Below are 22,082 nucleotides of genomic sequence, written 5' to 3' on the forward strand. Positions count from 1 at the left end.
GTCAAGTGCCTTAGGCACTATGCTACTATGCTACCAGACGTCCTATATATATATATTATATATATACCTTTTGTGCCCTCAGTGTTTTTCACATACTTCACTTCTTCACATCATCCTGAATTTTTACCTTGTTTATCCCCACACAAATAGGTGCCACCTTCTTTTCTTCATTCTTGGTTGTGTGAGCTCATTGGAGAGCTTCCTGTGATATTGAATTGTGTTTTTTTATTTATAGTAATCTTCTTGCTTTCTTGCCTAAGATCATTTTTAACTATAAATCCATTTTTTCTTTTGTAAATTGCCCATGCTCCTGATCTATCTTCCTTCTGAAATGATTGACCCTGAAGTCAGTTGCCATTGAGTCATTTCCAACTCATGGTGACCCCATACACACAAATAGAACTGCGCTCCATCCTTAGTTTTCATAAGTAGATTATCAGGCCTTTCTTCTAGTGTACCTGAACTGCCAACCTTTCTGTTAGCAGCCAAGTGTATTAACCATTTGCACCACCCAAGGTCTCCAGAATTATAGAATTATATTATTTTATAATTTTATAATTATACTTACTTATTTTCCTACAAAAATGTTTCAGTGTACTATTATGGAAATCTAGTAAATCTCTTACTATGCCCAGCATTGGGAGCTCTGGAAGCATAGTGCCCAAGGCACTTGACTGCTAACCAGAAGGCTGGTGGTTCAAACCCACCAGCCACTCCTCGAAAGGAAGATGGGGCAATCTACTTCCATAGTGATACTGCCTCAGAAACCCAAGGAGGGGTCACTATGAGTCGGGTCTGACTCGATGGTACATAACAACAACAATATGCCCAGCATTGTTTTCTAAGGATATTTTGGTGGTATATCCTTATCTTTCAAAGTTACCATAACTTGCATCAGCTCTGTCTTATTGGTACTTGTGGTGGATATGTTTGTGTGTCAACTTAACTGGGCCTGGTTGAGTGGCTGGGCAGCCGGATTTAGTATTCCCCATGATAAGACTGATGATCAACTCCATGGTGGAATCTACTGTGAGCAGCTGAGCAGGTGCCTTTGGGATGTGGTCTGCTTCCCCTGTGTTTAAGCAGAACCCTTGGGGAATGGTCTCTAGCCTATGGCACGCTTGGACCCTGCATGTAGCCATGTCATTGCTCAGCAGCCTGCTATGCTTTGCCAACCTTGGGACTTACAATGGACTTAAGTTAATGGCCTGCAGTGTGGTTTGGTAACATCGGGACTGTGCCTTTTTACTTGTCAACCTTGGGGCTTCTCAGCCTCAGCAGCCAGCAGCTGTCTGAGTGAAGAAATGCCTCTAGCTCCAGTGGGCCGGGAGCAGGAGGCAGAGCTGGACCCCAAGGTTGAGGGGCTGTTACCCAACACCTAGAGCCTGGCACTTTGAATTTGGACTTAAAGCCTACAAATTGTAAGAATAAACTCCTGTTTGTTAAGGCCATCCCATTTGTGGTATATGCTTGTCAGGGCGGCACTAGGTAACCGGAACAGTAGTGTTTAGATTCAGAATAACAGCTTCTAATGTAGTTATTTTGAGATCCTGAGCAATAAAATGTGTCAGCAAAACTAATTATAAACTTATGGGATACTTTGCTTTTAGTAGAATCAAACTGAAAACAATTATTTGACTGATTGAATTCTCTCATTATTGTTATAACTTACCTCCACCAGTTTTGTCAATTGATTTAGGATGACACCATCTATACCCTCTTTCTGGTCAGGTGGTATCTAGTATAGCAGCATAAAATCACTTCTGTGTTTCTTTACTTTTATCCTTGCCTAAATACTTGGTAGCATGATTTTCCTTCTTTTGTAGAAATAAGAGCTCTGCACTGGGAATTAGAATATCTGCTTAGGGTCCTGACTTTCCCAGTAAATAGCTGTGCAACCTTAAGCAAATCACTCAGCCTCTCAAAGTTTCAAAATACTTATACGTAAAATGAAGCATTTAGACAATATGATCACTACATTTCTTACAACTCCAAGATTTGTGATGTAGTGATTCTCTCCTCATCTTTCTGGCCTTTTGCTCATTATAAACAATCTGTCTATGTGAAATAACATGTGCCTTTCTATTACTCCTTTCTGTCATGTATCCCAGTTCACCAAGTTCTAATAGCTAATATCTGACCCCAAAATAAACTTCTATGCAGGTTCCTTTTCTCCTTGCCCCTTAAATGCAGGTGCTTCTCAAAGGATCTATCCTTAGCCCTCTCTCTTTTCACTAAGATAATTCTACATCTTGATCTGTATCTCTGACCCCTTTTCTGATCTCTCTCCATCTGATATTTCAGTTGCCTACCAAAGACATCTCGAAGTTGGTGTTAATTCATCATCTTCTCGGCAAACTGTTTCTTCCTTCTTCTGAACTTCCAGTATCTGGTAGTGAGTCTTCTCTCCTCTCTATTTACCTAGCCATTAAAGTGTAGTACTCACATTTGACTTTTTTCATCTCCCTGACATCCCTATATTATCATTGTCCTATCTTGCCAACTTGATCTTCATGATGTATTAGACATTCACGCCCTCTGCTTCTCCTCCTTTTTCAGACTCTCATGGACTTTTGTGTAAGCTCTTGCAATAGTCTCACTGACTATCCTGTATAAGTCCTCCACCTTTAATATCTACTATAAAACGGGCCTTCATTAAACTTCTGGAAATATTATTTTGACTATAGCATTCCCATCTTGAAAACCTTTTATTGTCTATTCATTATATAAATAAATCCCAAATTCTTTGATTTGGCATTCAATAGTCTCTACACTCTGTCCTCATTTTGTTCGAAAAAACAAACAAACTCACTGCTATCGAGTCCATTCTGACTCATAGCGACCCCCTTTGGGTTTCCATGGCAATAAATCTTTATGGAAGTAGATTGCCCAGTCCTCCTTCTGCAGAGTGGCTGGTTGGCTTGCACTGCCAGCCTTCTGGTTAGTAGTCAAATGCCTTAGTCACTACACCATATTTTATTTCCTACTACTCCTTGCATGGGAGCTCTGATGGCATAGTGCCTAAGGCATTTGACTGCTAACCAGAAAGCGGGCAGTTCAAGCCCACCAGCCACTCCTCGGAAGGAAGACTGAGCAATCTACTTCCATAGAGATACCACCTCAGAAATCTAAGGAGTGGTCGCTATGAGTCGGAACAGACTCAGTGGCAGTGAGTTCAGAGTTTTTGGTCTCCTTGCATGGCAACTTAGCTTCCAGACTTTGCTGTTCCAAATACTGTCCCAGTTCTCTACTTCCAGACCTTTGCTCACATTGAGCCCTTGACTTGAATGCCCTTTCTCCCCCAGTACCCTACTACTCCCCCAATATGCTCTATTCCATGCTACTTCAAAGCCTTTCCTAATCACATCAGCTAAATCGACCTCTCCCTGCCTCCCATCAACTCCCACAGAATTTCACCCTTGCCTCAGTAATGACATTTACCACTTTATTTCTTAGACTATAGTTACCTGCATGTATGATTTTCTCTCCCTATGAGAATGTAAACTCCTTGTGAAAAGCATCTTCGTCTGAGTAATTTTTAAGTAGTGTACAGCTCCTAACATCATCTTAAATACAGCAATTGTACATAAGTACCTAAGTATTGGATAAATTAAAATTACTTAACCCAGAATCAATCTTGCCTTCTCATAGAATTAGGTACATTAGAATATTAGCTAATTGTTAATCAGTAATATCTCTAAAATACACACACTCCTACTTTTATCAAGTATGTGGCTGTGGTGATATCATTGGATCATCAAACCAAAAACACCAAACTCACTGCCATCGAGTCAAATCCGACTCATAGCGACCCCTCTTTAGGTTTCTGAGGCAGTATCTCTACAGAAGGAAGACTGGGCAATCTACTTCCATAGTGATTCTCCCTTGGAAACCCAAGGAGGGGTCACTATGAGTCAGAATTGACTCGATGGCAATGAGTTTGGTTTTTGGTGTATCTCTACAGAAGTAGATTTCCCAACCTTCCTTCCAAGGAGTGGCTGGTGGGTTTGAACTGCCAGCCTTCTGGATTGCAGTCAAATGCCTTAGGCACTATGCTACCAGACCTCCCTCATTGGATCACAGATGGTCTCAACAACTTCATAGTTATACAGGATGAATAAACAACTTTGCAAAATAATGATGAGATAGCCTTTTGCAGAACTGGACTTTGTGAGTATCAGCTGCTGGAATAGAATGAGTCACACAGCTAAAAGGCTAGATGATTGTTTATGCTTTGGTGAAGATGCAAACAGCAATATGAGTTATTCACAATGTTTACCATTAATAAATGTCTAACATGCCAGGTTGCAACAGCTATCTATGGAGACGTTCAAGTTCCTGGGCAATGTTGGGAAGCAGATGACATTTCACATCTATTTGTTCCACGATAATTTGAGAAGAAATTAGCTGTCTATGACAATCTTTGCTATACTAAAATGGAGCTACATATATAATTTAAGGTAGACTCATAGTTCATTCTGCCATATTGAAACTGAATTATTACAGTATTATTTTTAAGTAACTCTTTATAGATCCCTATGAAATCTGGCACACCAGTAATAGCTTGCTGCTGATAAATATCTTATGAGGAAAAGGTATTCCTATCACGAAATAGAATCACACCTATATGATTATAAAATTGCTTTCTTACCTACCTACACTGATATGAGACAGGCATCACATTATCTCTTGAATGACAGAACACTGGTATTCCTTAGCAACCTTTGTATAGGACTGGTGTTGCCAAAACACTTCAAGCGCCCTTCCTCTACCCACAGCTTTCATTGTCTTATTACTAACCCCAAGATGAAACCAGTCCAAACTGGCAATCAACAGGGGTGGGGAGTCACTGCTGAGAGTTCAGCAATCACTGTCACACATACGTAACATACTTTTTCCTATGGGCTATCCAAAGAGAGATGCGGACAGTTACAGCAGCAGCATCTAAGCACCAGAAATGTGCACCCTGGTAATGAGAAGCCCCACTCCTGTTGATGTTGTCTTGGCACTGTCTGCAGACCACAGTAGTTCGTAAAGGAGAGGAAAACAAGGGAAATGGTGACTGGCTTTACTAAGTTTCCGCTTAGGAAAACAGCATAGTGAATCAGCTAAGATTGTGGAAGCTGAACTCAAGCTGCCTGGGTTCAAGCCCTGGTTCTGCCCCTTATTATTTGTGAGAGACTGGATGAGTTGATCTGCCTAATTTTCTATCTCTTATCAAATGAAAAATGATGATAGTATCTCTTTGTTATTATGATTATCAAGTGAAATACCAGAATCAAACCAAACTCACTGACATCGAGTCTATTCTAGCTCATAGTGGCCCCCGTTGGGTTTCTGAGGCTATAAATCTTTATGGAAGTAGATTGCCCCATCTTCCTTTTGTGGGATGGCTGGTGGGCTTGAAACGCTGAACTTCTGGTTAGCAGCAAAGTGCCTTATCCACCACGCCACCAGATCTCTGTTAGTGACCCTATAGGATAGAACAAAACTGTCCCATAGGGTTTCCAAGTCCGTATATCTTTATCAAATAGACTGCCTCATCTTTCTCCTGCAGAGCAGCTGGTGGGTTCAAACCACCAAACTTTTGGTTAGCAGTCAAATGCTTTAACCACTGCACCACTGGAGGTCCTTATCAAATGAAATAATACATGTAAAATTCTTACCAAAATGTTGGTACAATAAATTTAAATTATTACTCGTATTAGCTTAATAACAGTCTCTAGGTAGAGTGGAGGAGAATCGGCTCAAGAGGTTATCCTAGTGATTGTTCCTAATGACCAGATTTCATCCAGAGGAAAGAAGTGATTCTGAAGACCCACGATTGTTGCCTTGTTTGTTTTATCAAAAAACCTGCTTTGGCATTTAAAAAATAATACTGACTAAGTCATATATTCTTCTTAAACACAAAAATAAATACTAAATAAGGTACATTTTAGCAAGTGTACCTGAAATTACACACCAAAAAAATGAAAAATAAAAAAGGGTTCTCTTCAAAGCAGCCACCTCAGGAAGCTGTGCACTTATTTCAATAATGCTGCCAAATATTTTTGGAACTCTCCCTTCTAAATTACCTCCCAAGCCTGCTTCAAATTCTTTTGGATGTCTTCATTGGCAACAATTTTTATCTTTTGAGAGTTTTCAATTTTGGTAGCAGATTTAAAACCAACTCATATAAATCAGATGGAGGATCATGATAAATGTCGCATCTGGTCAAAAATAAATAAATAAGAGCCTTTTTGTGTGGTTTATACATTTTCTGACAGAGAATCTCTAAAGTGTTTCAGAACAATGGAAACACTGCAGAAGTAGTGTGTTTCTCTATGTGTGATTAATAGGTTACATGTTTATTTATTTATATTAAACAAATACTAATAGAGCATTATGTCAAGCACTGTTCTGGGCACTTTTACATACATTTGCTTATTTAATGTTTATATTTTAAAGATTGATAGTAATTTTACCCCTAAACAATTCCTAGTGCTGCAGTGATTAAAGTGCTCAGTGCTAACCAAAAAAAAAAAAAAGTCAGTAGTTCAAATCCAGTAGATGCTCCACAGGAGAAAGATGTGGCAATCTGCCTCTGTAAGGATTTATAACCTTGGATACTCTATGGGACAGTCTACTCTGTCCTATAGCATGACTATGAGTTGGAATTGACTCCATGAAGATAACCAGTGGAATTATTACTCCCATTTTATGAGGTAATTGAGGCACAGAGTTTTTTACCCATGGACACCCAACTAACAAATGGTGCAGTTGGAAATCAAATTCAGGTGTATACGGCATATTTTCTAAAAAGTAAGCCCCCTATGCATTAATAATTATGCCTTCTGCTTTTTGAGACAACGCAATTTAAACTCGGTGAAAGATATATAGATATCCATCTTTGTTTGTTTTACTTCTGCTAAATGCCCTCTGGGAGCTCTGGGAGCATAGTGCCTAAGGCACTTGACTGCTAACCTCCTCGGAAGGAAGGTTGGGCAATCCTACTTCTGTAGTGATACTGCCTCAGAAACCCAAGGAGGGGTCGCTATGAATCGGGGCGACTTGAGGGCAAATAACAACAACAACAAATACCCTCTTGGGAGCTCTGGTGGTGTAGTGTTTGAGGCATTTGACTGCTAACCAGAAGCTGGCGGTTCAAACCCACCAGCCACTCCTCGGAAGCAAGGTTGGGCAATCTACTTCTGTAGAGATACTGCCTTAGAAACCCAAGGAGGGGTCTCTATGAGTCGGATCCGACCCCACGGCAGTGACAGCCAGCCAGCCAAATATCCTCTTAGTGTTAACAAGCATTATCTAAACACTCTCACTGTATCGTAACATGCCAAGTGATACAAGGAGGAAATAGTCCCTTCTTCTACCTTCCTGGTTTTCGAGTGATCCATGCGCTATCCTGCTTTTCCACATAAACAAGCTTTTCACCCAGCAGCTTCTTCAGCCTTGTGCCAGAATAATTTCTCTCCTCATAATGTTTCTTCATGCCTCTTTCAAAACTCCCTCCTAAAATTCACTTTTTCCATTGCATCACTCAGTAGCTTAGTCTCACTTGACGAATAGGGAGGGAAAAAGGAGAGTAGGGAAAAGAAAGACATTAAATATTGTTAAGTCTCTTTGAAAACCACGATATGTGTGTGTATGTGTGTGTGTGTATAAAATTTTTTTCCATCAGCAAAATGCTTTGAATGTCTCACTTTGCTCTCCTTTGTTTTAAAATTTAAGTTTCTAAAGCAGTTTCATACCACTGCCAAAAGCATATCACAGGCCAGCCATCAGATAATAACAAGCCCAGGAAAATATATTTAAGCAAACTGAAAAAAAAAAAAAATTATGTTGGAACTTTTTTATTTCAGGATAAAAGAAAAATACAGGAAGAAATCTCACAGAAGCGTCTGAAAATAGAGGAAGAAAAACTAAAGCACCAGCATTTGAAGGTAACTTACGACTTTAATTTCATTTCAAATATTCTAAATGACACTCAAATTTCAATAGTAAACATGATTTAGGAAGGAAAAATTTTCAATATGGTTCTACTAATACTTTAATAACCGTAAGGGAAGCCAACAACCTAATAATATTTGTGTTGAGATTAATTTTTTCTAGCAGATGTGGAAAATTTAAAACATAGGGCCTCCTTTATTACTGAACTTCCTCATTTTCTTGGTAACCTTGAGAGAATTTGGCCCTGAATAAAATCTTACTTCACGTCCATCCCGAAGGAGAGGATCCAACTAGGAAGTCCCTTTTGAAATCAGCGAAAGGCCAGCCATCCCCCAAGGGGTACAAAACAGACAAGAGTCTGGCTTGGTCAAGGATACTTGTATTTAAAAGCTCAATGCAATGAATCCAATGTTGTTTCATTATGGTAGAGTTTTTGTTTTGTTTTGACTGAACATGAGATCATAGCCAGAAATAAACTTTCATTTTTAAAACCAGATTTTACATCTTTCTCTGGGTGTGGTCATTTTGTAATTAAAGCACGTTGAGTTTCAACCAAGGCTTCAAACAGGCTCATTTCCAGTTTGACTTCCTGATAAGAATTTGCATTTCCACCCCAGATATACTGAATCAGAATCCACAGTTTAACAAGCTCCCCAGGTAATTCTTGTTACACATAAGACTGGGAAAATCACCTGAAGATCTTTAATTCTCAGCACAGTGTTATCACTGGGGGGATTGTGGGGAGCAGGGGTTGCAGAGAGGGGATGACACCAAAGTCACTGTCTATAAAATTATGTAGTGTTTCATCAGAAATATTTTATTATTTTTATAAAAATACTATTATAATTAAAATATTTTCTTTAAAAAATTATTACTTTTATAACAATGAAAATATTTGTCGTAAGCCCAGCTTACATGTGTCAATATACCTAAAAGGTTAAAACTCTATGCTAAGTTACTTTTTGAACCTTCTAATGCACTCTGGTCAGAGTTATCATTATTACTCAATTCAATGACATGTCAAATCACGTGATTTCATTTGCAAGCACTAACTGCAAGCACTAACTACATGCACAGGCTGTTGTTTTCGTCGCTGCCAGTGTTTTTATAAAAATGAAAAAAAAAAAACCTCACTGCCGTCCAGTCAATTCCGACTCATAGCGGCCCCTCCTTGGGTTTCCAAGGCAGTATCTCTACAGAAGAAGATTGTCCAGTCTTCCTTCCAAGGAATGGCTGGTGGATTTGAACCACCAGCCTTCTGGTTAGCAGTCAAATGTCTTAGGCACTATGCCACCAGAGCTCCTAGTGTTTTTACAGTCACTGATTTTGCCAGATTGTCTGGTGTTTTAGCTACAATATTGTCGTAATTAGCATTTGTGAATATTTATCAATAGTATTTTTGAGAATGAAGAAATAAAAAGGACCCAAAAAACCAAGCCCACTGCCATCAGTGGATTCAGACTCCTAGCGACCCCCATTGGGTTTCCAAGTCTGTAAATCCTTATAGAAGTAGATTGGCTCATCTTGCTTCCAAGGAGTAGCTGGTGGGCTTAGACTGCTGACTGTCTGGTTAGCAGCCAAATGTCTTACCCACTACACCACCAAAGCTCACTGCAATCCAGTCAATTCTGACTCATAGTGACCCCCCATAGGATTGCCAAGGGAGTAAATCTTTACAGAACTAGATTGCCCCATCTGTCTTCTGTGGAGTGGCTGGTGGGTTTGAACTGCCAACATTCTGGTTAGCAGTCAAATGCCTTAGGCACTGTGCCACCAGAACTTCTTAATAAAAGGAAAGGAAGGAGAAAAATCACAAAGGTCTCTGCTCAGTTACTAATAATGTTATAATTCAAAATAGAAAGATTTCACAAAATAATTTTGTTGTTAGCATTCATATAATTTAAGAAATACTACATTTAAGCAATGTACTATATCACATATTATTCTAATGATTAAAATTGATAATAAACATTACTAAGGATTCTGTATAGTCTGATATGGGAGAAGGTCCATGGGAAGAGGGGAGTGACCCAATGAGTTAAACTGTGTGACACTAACCCAAGTGATACCATTGTCTCAGCAGCGGATCAGACCAGAATAAACTGGTTCCAAGTCCTGGTTTTTACATTTTATTACATAGCTTAGTCACAGGATACAACCAAATGACAAATAAGGAACTCTTTATGAACAAGTCCAAGTAGGAAACTATACATCATCTGACAGAGCTGCTATCAATTTATTTAATAAAGTGAAACAAAGTGACACACCTGTAGGGAATACAATTTTAAGTTAAACTTGCCCAATTTGGCTAAATCCAAACCTTTGATGGGTCAAGCTTGAAATTATGTTTCTTCTCAGAAAGAAAGAGTCCAATTAGCCTCACTTATCTAGACTCTGTTACTCTTCTTTGCTTCTATAAAAGTTGATGTTTCAGATGGTCAATGGAAAGTTTCAAAGCACAGTTATTACCTATTATCCTTATAGTATAAGTCACATAAAATTTACATGAGTAGTGGACATAGCCAAGAAATGCGGTGTATATTTTCAGAAAATCAATTAAATGAAAACAAATTTACCAAATTATTTCAGTGCAATTCAAATGACATCAAATCTACAATAAATTTGAGATAAGCTATTTCTAACCCCAAAACTAACACTTCCTCACTAATTCTCTCTCTCTCTCTCTCATACACACATACACAAACACATACACAGAACTAATCACCATTCCTGAGTAAACGGATAGCTCTCTAGCATTCATCAATTGCTATCCTTGCAGAATGGGTAGTCATGTAACAGTGCAGCTCACAGTGGAAGAAGAGATGCCAGCCACTCCTTGGAAGGAAGACTGGGCAATCTACTTCCGTAGACATATGACCTCAGAAATCCGAGGAAGAGTCACTATGAGTCGGACCCAACTTGACAGCAATGAGTTTTTTGAGTTCAGCCCAAATGCTGCACTAGGGTATATACAAATAGCCCTATATCGGGGCTACTATGGAGTCCCCGGGCAGCACAAATGTTAAGGGTTCAGCTATTAGGTGAAAGGTTGGGAGTTTGAACCCACCCACAGATGCCTCCAAAAATAGACCTAGAGATCTGCTTCCAAAAGACCACAGCCTTGAAAACTTGTGCAGTAGTTCTACTCTACATGCATGGGATCACCATGAGTTGAAATTAACTCCACGTCAACTGAAAAAATTAATAAATTTTTAGTGGCTTTCTGTATTTCCATTTAAGGAGCTCTGGGAGCTCTGGTGGCATAGTGCCTAAGGCATTTGACTGCTAACCAGAAGGTTGGTGGTTCAAACCCATCAGCCACTCCTCAGAAGGAAGGTTGGGCAATCTACTTCCATAGTGATACTTCTTCAGAAACCCAAGGAGGGGTCGCTATGAGTCAGATCTGACACGACGGCAATGAGTTTGATTTTTTTGGTTTGGGTGGCATAGTGCCTAAAGGCATTTGGCTGTTAACTAGAAGGCTGGCAGTTCAAACCCACCAGCCACTCTATGGAAGGAGGACGGGACAATCTACTTCCATAAAGATTTACCCCCTCAGAAACCCAATGAGGTTTGAGTGAGTTGGAATCTACTCAATAGCAGTGACTTTGGTTTTTTAGTTTATATTTCCATTTGAATGATGCAAAAAGTTTCCTGGGTATGGAAACAACTAGTCCAAGTGACTAGTGAATCATGTGAACCTCAGCTTATATGACCATGAGACCAGAAGAACTAGATGGTGCTTGGCTGTCACTGTCAACAACTCAGAAAGGGATCAGTACAGGAGATCCTGGATAGAGTGGGAGAATAATGTGGAACAAAACTCAAAAATCATTTTTTAAAAAAAAGAAAAAGTAGACTTACTGGTTTTATACAGCCTGGTGAGATACCCTAGTTACCCTTTAGGTCTGCAATTGAACTCACTCCTATGGCTTCTAGGCAAACAACAGACAGGCATATAGGGTGAATATTTATATCAGGTAGATACACTCCTTAGAATAATCAATCATGGGAGAACAGAAAGGTAGGTAATATTTGCACAAGGAGATAGCTCAGGGGGCAGGAATGCATAGGAAAGGACACAGGGAAGAGGTAACTACAGCGAGGAAATGAAAAGAGAGCTGTTTCATTGTGGGGAATTGCAGTCAATGTCATGAAACAAAATGTGTGTGAACTGCTATATAGAAAACAAATTTGCTCTGCTCTGTAAACTTTCACCCAAATCACAATAAAAAAATTTTTTTTAATTTTTTTAAAAAATTCCTAAGACATTTTGAAAATTGACATATGCATGTCCTATAACCCACTGCCTGGTATTCTTTAGATCCTGAACATGACAGTCATATAGATGACATGCTGAAAAGGGAGTTTCCAGGAACATTGTTAGCATTCTAACATCTAAACAATTTTGATGTTTGTACTCTATGAATCTTCCTGCCTAATAACAATGACTACAATCTAAAGCCACCAGGAAACATGTACACTCAATGTTGACATTTTTTTTTCTAGAAGTCCATTTCACTAGTTGAAAAACTAATCAATTCCTAAATAGATTCCTACTGTAACTTCTCTGTAGAATGAATTATAGAAGTGCTTCTGGAAAGCCTTTTACTCAAAAATTGCCAAAAGGTCTTTTATGACCTGCCTGTCACTATATTTTTATTTGTTCATTTTGTTTCTGATTATATATTTTATTGTTGTAAAATAACTTGTATTGAGGTAAATATGGGGAGGAAGTGGGAGGGGAGCTGTTGCATTGTGATAAACTGTAGTCAATGTCATGAGACAAAGTATATGTGAACCGCTGTATGGAAAGTAAATTTGCTCTGTAAACCTTCACCCAAATCACAATAAAAATAAATAAATAAATAGCTTGTATTATATTTATTAGCTTCATATCTTAAGACAGAAGTTTAAATTGTGACTAAAAGCAAAATAAGAGTGTTTTGATCACCACAATGTGTTATTATACTGTACCATTTGATTGTACATCCAAATTGTGTATTTCATATTTAACTGAGAAGAGCTCTCAAAGGGAAGAGTCAATTCATGAACTATTGTTGTTGTTGTTGTGTGCTGTACAGTAGCTTTCAACCCAATATGACAGAGTAGAGCTGCCCATAAGGTTTCCTAAGCTGTAATCCTTATGGAGCAGATCACCATGTTTTTCTCCCATGAAGCTGCTGGGTGAGTTTGAACCACCAACATCTGAGTGCTTCACCATTGTGCCACCAGGGCTCCTTCATGAACTATTAACAGAGTTTTATAAGACTAAAATTAAAATTATTCCCATTCCTAATCAGATGATAGAACCAAGAATGTAGCCCAACAGTAACCTGGTCAGGTCTCGAGAATCATTCCCTGCCCTCTGTAACTCAGCATCATAATACTGTCCATTTGAGTGTTTCTTATAGTGATAAGATATAATTGGCTGAAACTACTCTTGTTGATGCTTTGTAAGAAATGTAATTTACCTTGATAAGTGCCATCTATTTTCTTTGCTGTGCATAACCATCTTCAAAGTCCATCAAATAAAAATAAATTTATGGTAAATTATTAATATGCTGATATACTCAGATTTCTGTGGTATCTTTGACCCAAGGAACTATATCTTGACCTTTATTAGGTCTGCGGAAAAGCGTTTTTGCAAACAGCTAAAGACTATAATTAAACGTTAAGATAACACTGGGGAAAGAGTCTCTGGCTATAAGACTGGTATCAACTGCACTGATGGTATGTGTTGTCCACATGCAGTCGTTGTTGTTGTTATGTGCCATGGAGTCAGACCTGACTCATAGCGACCCCTCCTTGTGTTTCCAAGGTGGTATCACCACGGAAGTAGATTGCCCAACCTTCCTTCCAAAGAATGGCTGGTGGGTTTGAACTGCCAGCCTTCTTGTTAGCAGTCAAGTGCTTTAGGCACTATGCTACCAGAGTTCCTACATGCAGTCGCTAGAAATTCTGGAAAGGCCAACACAAGTTTGATGATTGTCTCACAATTCCTAATGGTTTAAGTGAGGCTACAGAGAAATGAAGTTGATATTCACTTAATCTAATGGTTTTCAAACCACATTTTTGCATCCCTGGGTTTCCAGGTCCCCTCACTGCTTCAACTAGAGCAGTTTAGGTTTTATCTATTCTACAAATTATAGTTCCATGTATTATTATATTTATAATCAGTGTTTGGGAAACCACTGCCTTAGTTAAAATAACCATCCTTTGGTAATTATCTTGCATAACTACCTTAATTATTATTATTATTATTTTAATCTAGACATAAAAGTATTCCAGTAGTATTAGTTCTAATACCCTTTTTTAAAAAGGCAGAAAGCTCTTCTTTCTTGCTTTCCTTATAATTGTAGTGAAAGAGAAAGAAGTCCCAGAGAATAAAGTTTCCATTCTTCTTTCTTCCCTGTTAGACACAGTGATCCTTAATGAATAATTATTAAACAAATAATTTACAATGCTAGATTGGGCACATAATGACAGCACTTAAAAAAAATAGAAGAGAAACTCATAATTGAAAATAATTTAGCTATATTTCTGACAGCTTCTATTTGAGACATGAAACAGATGTTAGCTAATGCTCCTCTAAAATTTACAGGCACCTCCAAAGAAAAGCCTGGCAATCTAGTTCTGACATATCAGCCATTGAAAACCCTTCGGAGCACAGTTCCACTCTGACACACATGGGGTTGCCATGAATTGGGCCAACTGAATGGCTATGGCAACTGTTGTTTTTTGTTGCTGTTGTTCTTCCATTTACTTTGTCTTCTTAGTGTCAGGTCAAAGAATTTAGTTTTTTCATGCAAACTTGAAAGGATTTTTTTCTGTACAACGAAAATGAAATCTTTCTGTTTTAAAAGTTAACAAAATCTCAACTCACCTGTGTTTGGACAGATCAGTGAATTTCACAGCTCATGTTATTGTTATGGGTAGGGAGCTGAGCTTAAAGATGTCTAAAACCAGAAGAAAGACTAACATTGAATTAGTTTAGAATACAATAGAAACCACTCTTTTGTCTACCATTCCTATCAACCCACAAAAGATGTTTTGGAGCAGTCACTATGCTGTCACTGGGGTGTATCTCAAGATGTCTTCAAGGAGCTTTTTTTAAAAAAAACTTTATTGTAATTTGGATGAAAGTTCACAGTGAAAATTGGTTTTCCATTCAACAGTTCATACACATTTTATTTTATGACATTGATTGCAATCCCCACAATGTAACAGCGTTCTTCTCACTTCTTCCCTGTGGTTACTGTTTTCATTCATCCTTCTTTTCTATCCTTTCCTGACTTCTGAACTTTATTACTGGGAAAATTCTGCCTTTTTTCAATCTCATATGGTTGATTGTTCTAAGAGTGAATATCTCCCTGGTATTATTGTTCACCTTATAGGCCTATCTATTGTGTGGCTGAAGAAGAGCTACAGGGGTGAGTTCAGTTCCAGGATTGAAGGACCATAGTCTTAGGGGTCTCACCAGTTTCCTTCAAACCTGTAAGGCTGACCTTTTTTTTATGATTTTGAGTTTTGTTCCATATTTTTCTCCCACTCTATTCAGGACTTCCTATTGTGATCCCTTTCAGAGTGGTCAGCAGTAATAGCCAGGTATTACCTAGTTCTTCTGGTCTCAGGGTAGTGGAGGCTGAGGTTCACACAGCTAATTAGTCCTTTGGACTAATTGTCTCCATGACTTTCTTTGTTTTTCTTTGTTCTGGATGGGAAGAGACCAATAGTTGCACCTTAGCTGGCCACTCACAAGTTTTTAAGACCCCAGGCATTACTCACCATTTAGGAAATAGAAATTTGTCTTTGTGGACTATGTTATGCCAATTGACCTTGATGTTCCCGAGACTATGGTCCTGAGTCCCCCAGGTCAGCAACTCATTCCCTCAAGACGTTTGATTATGGCTAAGAAGTTTTCATAATTTTGCCCCCTTTATGCTCTACTATATTCATGGATTTATTTGCAACACATATAAGTACATATGTAGAAATATTCTTTGTCAAACCTATATATATTCATGGGCTTAGCCCCATTTGCTTTCCCATTTCTGAGGAGTTTTTATTGTGTTTGGAACACAAGATATACAACATCAACCAGACAAATACCAATAAAAACATCACACAATGAGGTCTCAGTATGGCTGCTTCAAGTTCACAGTGCTGCATGATTTTGAAGTAGGAGCAAGTCTTTGGAGGATGAGGATGAGTGGATTGTGGAGGCAGTCTTCAAAAAGAAGGAAGGTCCGAACTAGACCTTGAAGGACAAATAGGAAATTTAAATTACTAAAAAATGTTAATTATTTTTATTTGAACTAGACTAAAACTAAGAATTTAAACATACAAAGTGGCTTCAGAAAGAGGGCAAGAAGGGAGAAGAGAAAAAGGAACACATCGTAAGACTTGAAGCAGTAACAGATTTTGCCAACTGTTGACTGATGTTAGAACACATCTTTATGTTTCCTGATATCAGAAAAAGGCCTTGAGAGAGAAATGGCTTCTGGATGGAGTCAGCAGTGGAAAAGAACAGGAAGAGATGAAGAAGCAAAACCAACAAGACCAATACCAGATCCAAGTTCTGGAACAAAGTATCCTCAGGTAAGACCCTCACTGAAATACTCTACAGCTACCCTTACCTTGGCTTTGTTCAATGTTGCACATATAAGAGATAGCCTCATTTTTCAGGCATAATCAGATCTTTCATTTGGATCTCACATAAAAACCAACTAAGAAAACACAAAAGAGAAATTTTACTAGAAATGTTACCTGAGTGTAGAAACATAGGATTTATTTTTGAAGTGTAGAAGTGCCTTGATCATACCTCTTTAAGCCTATTTCTTCATCTACAAAATGGTAGTAACAATACTTATCTTACAGTGTTGTTGTGAAGATTCTAAAATATACGTGTTAAGCTTCACATGGTAGATAATTACAGTATTTACTCCTTCTTCACAGCCCTGGCCTCAGTCTCACCTAAGGACAAGTGACAGCTCTAAGGGTGATTTTACACTGTACCACCATTACAAATCCCCCAGAACCTCCCAAGTCACAACCATGATCATTTGAAACAGAAAACAATATAGGAATACTCTACTAACATTTCCCTCTTGTACTTCACTGGTTATTTGGCCACTACTACTGACTTCACTTCTAGATGCCCTTCCCTGCCCATCATGCACAATCAGTACAGAGTCAGGAAAGTTCTGGTATAATAAGTGATTTAAAATTACTTTGGCTTAAAATGAGGTAGGAAAGAACTTTGGAAATTTAAAATATAAAATGGTTTCACTAGTTTTATCACAAAACATAGACAGCATGGAAGAAACATATGACAAAGGACAGAATCATTTTCTTACCAAAACACAGGGAGAAAATGGAGTTTTTTATAGTATAATAATGGCAGTAATTTAGAACCTATTCATCTTTGAAACATGAGTACCTTTCAAAACTTCCCTCACTACAGATTTGTTATTTATGGTGAAGATTATAAGAAGGACCTGGAAGGCAAAAACATTCTGTAGCGGAATTAGGCCATGATTTGTCCAAATTCACACATTATAAAAATAGGCCAAAAATTGATAATGTGGGGAAAAAAGTTTCGTTTTCAACTGATTTCCACTCTACTTTCTTAATTCCATGTATTTACACATTTACTTCTATAAAATCATTGACCAATCATCCTTATGTAGAGTTTTGGATTTAACAATTTTCAAAGGGTAATATTTTCTAATTAAAAATTTTACGTGTATAGACCTCTCAGTTGTTTGCTCAAAGACCTAAAGTGCTTCTGAATGATGGATAACAAACACTTCAAGAAAATTCAATAAATCAACTTGAAACATACAGCTTGGAAAACCTGATTCTTTTTAATAAGCCATTCCTTACTGAAAGCTTCTTACCAACAGTATGGCTTAGCTGTTGATTACTTACTCCATTCCTCAACCCAGAACTCTTATCTCTGAAGAAGCCCTGAATTTAAGCCCTGTAAATTCACTGCACAGACCTTGCTTTCCCATGGAGCCTACCCTTTGGAGTCTTTCCACATACCAAACACCTTCAACTCTCTTGACACCTGATGATACATAAATCAAACTCCATTAACAAGTTTGGGCAAAATTCTGAATAATCCCAGAACTTTTACTAGGCTCTCCAGATTGCTTTCACTTCTTGCCTGAATGCTCTGAGAAGCACATAGACTCCTAGAAGTATTCATGGTGGCTTGCCTAGTCCTATCTGACTCAAAACACAAAAAAGAAAAAGAAAAAAGAGGTGGACGAGAAAGAGGGAGAGAAGAAGCAAAATATATTTAATAAATCATATTAAATGCCAGGTACTTTGCATGTATTATTCCACTTAATCTTTACAACCCTGTGAAAGGATATTATTATCTTCATTTTTTTCCAGGGATATTAAGGAAGTCACACAATTAAGAAGTGGTCGACTGGGAACTAACTCATTTTACTACCCTATGTTACCTAGGGGAGCTCTGGTAGCATAGTGCCTAAGGCACTTGACTGCTAAGCAGAAGGCTGGCAGTTCAAACCCACCAGCCACTCCTCGGAAGGAAGGTTGGCCAATCTACTTCCGTGGTGATACTGCCTCGGAAACCCAAGGAGGGGTCCCTGTGAGTCAGAGCCGACTCGATGGCACATAACAACTACAACAACAGCAACATGTTACCTGTAGAATCAGGGGTGATTCAGTGGTAAAATTCTCACCTTCCATGCCAACTCTGCAGCCCCCTTCCCTCCCTCAATCCATTGTGCATTGGGCCACCTAGGGCCAACTTCACAGCAGTTAACAACAACAACATGTTATCTATGAAATTGTAGCACAAAGCAACCTCTATGAGTCAAAAAAGTATTATCTCTTAAAGGAAGTCATTGATGTACATTCTGTCCCTTGGCTTTTTTTTCTCTCTAGCCCTGCCACACTCAGTATCTTTTTCCACGCACCATCATCTTTCATGGCCCTCTAGTATCTTTGTTAAATTGCCAATCACATGTTCTACTTATTACTCAATTTCTAACACCTCACTATAACTTTATTTTAGATATTCAAGATGCCAATTAGTCCAATACTCCTTTTGTTATTTGTTGTTGTTGTTACTTGCTGTCGAGTCAGCCCCGACTCATAGCACTATGCTACCAGAGCTCCTAATACTCCTTTATGAACGCCAAATGATTCTGTTGTTATTATTCATTCCTGTCAAGTCAATTCTGACTCGTGGTGACCCCATGTGTGCAGAGTATAACTATTCCACAGGATTGCCAAGGCTGTGATGATTTGGAAGCAGATTGTCAGGTCTATCTTCCCAAGTGTCTCTGGGTGGTTTTGAACCACCAACCTTTCAGCTAGTAGTGGAGCACTCAACCATTTGTGCCACCCAGTAACTCCTAAATGATTTTCACCCTTAAATCTAATAATAAGAGGATGGTTTGTTTTTAAATGGCCTTGTACAAATATAAGCATTTACACATATTAAATCATTTGATGCTCACAGCCAGCCAAGAAAGAAAGCACTGACACCTCCATTTCATAGAAAATGATCTCAAGAGGCTGAGTGACTTAGTTAAGGTCAGAGTAAAAGGAAGACTTGGGTCTCAAATAAAGTCAGGTTCAAGGCTCTCCTGTTGTAAAATCTGAAGAGATCTTTGCGTGAAAAGGCTCTAGAAATGGTAACACATCTAGTATATACAAGTATTATTTTTAATAATTGGCAAATGAGTTTGTTTAAGGAATGGTCCTAAAAAGATGTATTTATATTTATAAAGAATCAGTAAAGAATTGGTATGATTGTGGCCCATAGAGGTATGTTTATCTGGTTAAAAATGTTCAGGGAACAGAATATTCTGAAAATAACATATGGGAAAAAAAAAAATCTGTGCCTTATCGGCACTAAGCAGCCTCTGCTACTGCCCAGCATTATAGAAATCTCTTTGTCAAGGCAGCTGTACCTGATATCTGAACATTTTCTCCTCAGATATTTCTGAAGCTGTTAAATAATCAGGTACATGTTTTTAAATTCAATCTTTCTCCCAAACAACTACCCATAGTGCTTAAGAAGATTTTATTACCAGCTAAGTACAATTTCCTGTTAGCTCTGAATGGCAATAGAGCCAACTGATGAAGTTGAACTAAGCAGAGCCATCTTCCTTCCTGAAGCAGGGAAAGTAACCCAAACCCTAAATGTGATTTATCACTTGACTTAGGTGCCTGTTCAAGGGTGACATTCACCAGGCTGCCAGCCCTCTCAGCTAGAGGATAAGATTTTAACTGGAACATCAAAATAGAAATGTTGCTATTAGTCAGAGCCTGTAGCAGGGCCAGACTTTGCCCATAAAGTTTTCATTTTTTCTAATTCCACAATTTTGTGAAACGAACTGAAAAAACATGACTTTTGGCACTCAAATTCCTGTTCTGCAGACCACCAGTATAAGCTTCACCATGTACTTTTATCTCTCTGAGCCTCAGTTTACTTGCCACTTCCCAGAATTTCTGTGGATAATACAACTTCCAAAGTGCCTGTCACATGGCAGATGTTAAAAATACATTAAATACTCTTCTTTGTTGAGAGTTAAAAATAATTTTTAAAAAGACACTGCCTGGAACTGAATTCAGAGATTTTTATTTTTTCGCCAAGAGCTCCCTCACTTCTTTATGCTGGTACAAAGAATCTTTTTCTTTGAAAAAACTGAGATTACCATCCAAGTAGGATTTTTTCCATATGGAAATAATGGGTGAATTTTCTTTATGGCTTGGTTAGAATGCTAATACCAGTTACTGTCAAGTTGAGCCAACTCATGGCAACCTCATGTGTGTCAGAGTAGAACTGTGTCACACAGGGTTTTCAGGGCCTGATTTTTCAGACTGCCAGGTGTTTCTTCTGGGGTGCCTCTGAGTATAATCAAAATGCCAACCTTTCAGTTAGCAGTCAAATATATTAACCATTAACCATTTGCATCCAAGGGAGCTCTGGTAGTGTAGTGCCTAAGGCACTTGACTGCTAACCACAAAGCTGGTTCAAACCCACCAGCCACTCAGAAGGAAGGTTGGGCAATCTACTTCCGTAGTGATACTGCCTCGGAAACCCAAGGAGGGTCACTATGAGTCGGATCCGACTCGACAGCACATAACAACAACATTTACATCCAAACCAAAACCTACTGCCATAGAGTTGATTCCGACTCATAGTGATCCTTTAGGACAGAATAGAACTGCCCCACAGGGATCCCAAGGCTGTAAATCTTTATAGAGCAGACTGCTTCATCTTTCTCCTACAGAGCGGCCACTGGGTTTGAACCACTGACCTCCTGGTTAGCAGCCAAATGCCTTAGCCAATGCTAATAATAAGGGTAAATTTTCTATGGACCAAGCACTATGCTAAGCATTTTCTATATTATTATTTCACTGAATCTTCACAACCACACTTTTAGGTAGGTAGCATTTAACGGATAAGAAAGTTGACACTTACAAAGGCTAATTTGCCCCAGGTTATACAGCTATAAAATGACAAAGGTAGGATTTAAAACCTAAGTAAAAGTCCTAATCATAAAAATAAAATTGTACCTCAGATTCTGCAGAAAAATTTAAATGACAGTTAAATTCTGAAAACTCTACCCTTTTGTAGCATTTATTATTATTATTTCCAACCTATGCTATGATTTCATTCTTAGGTGCATCACTTTGTACAGACATTCATGGGAATCTTTAACATATTAAAAACACTAAGAGAGATCCTTGACTCACAAATAACCTTTAAGTAAAACATGTCTGCCTATTCATCCTCTCGTCTTTTCTTCCAAAGAGAAGCAACATTTTAGAAAATAAGTAGGTTTCCATGGTTTCTGTCCCTGAGTCACATTCTTAGCTCTGGAACAATATTATTTTTTTTTTTTTTTTTTTTTTTTGGTGCACTGATTAATATCTTAGGAAGAAATGTTCCCAGGAGGAAAGCTATATTGAAAAGCTCCTTCTGAATCACTTTGCTTAAATAGCATTTCAATTTGCCTCCCAAATGAGCCCTTCTCTTACTGTGACCATTGAACCATTGACTCCTCTGACTGAAGGCACAGGTGCAACTCTCTCACTGCCTACTCAGTCCAAACTTCCACGTGCACAAATTTATAGGTTGG

At 38.4% G+C, this 22,082-nt stretch overlaps 1 protein-coding gene across 1 annotated transcript in view; it reads left to right on the forward strand.

Annotated features, from left to right (window-relative positions):
• Nucleotides 1-22,082, forward strand: part of PALMD (palmdelphin) — a 77,251-nt gene that overhangs the window by 26,045 nt on the left and 29,124 nt on the right. The window contains exons 2-3 of the mRNA XM_042780304.1: nt 7,857-7,937; nt 16,421-16,545. Of these exons, the coding sequence (XP_042636238.1) occupies nt 7,857-7,937; nt 16,421-16,545 (206 nt within the window). The remainder of the gene's footprint in view (nt 1-7,856; nt 7,938-16,420; nt 16,546-22,082) is intronic.

Source organism: Orycteropus afer, unplaced genomic scaffold, assembly GCF_000298275.1.
Source record: "Orycteropus afer afer isolate SDZICR_OR568_19922 unplaced genomic scaffold, OryAfe1.0 scaffold00033, whole genome shotgun sequence".
Lineage (NCBI taxonomy): Eukaryota > Metazoa > Chordata > Mammalia > Tubulidentata > Orycteropodidae > Orycteropus > Orycteropus afer.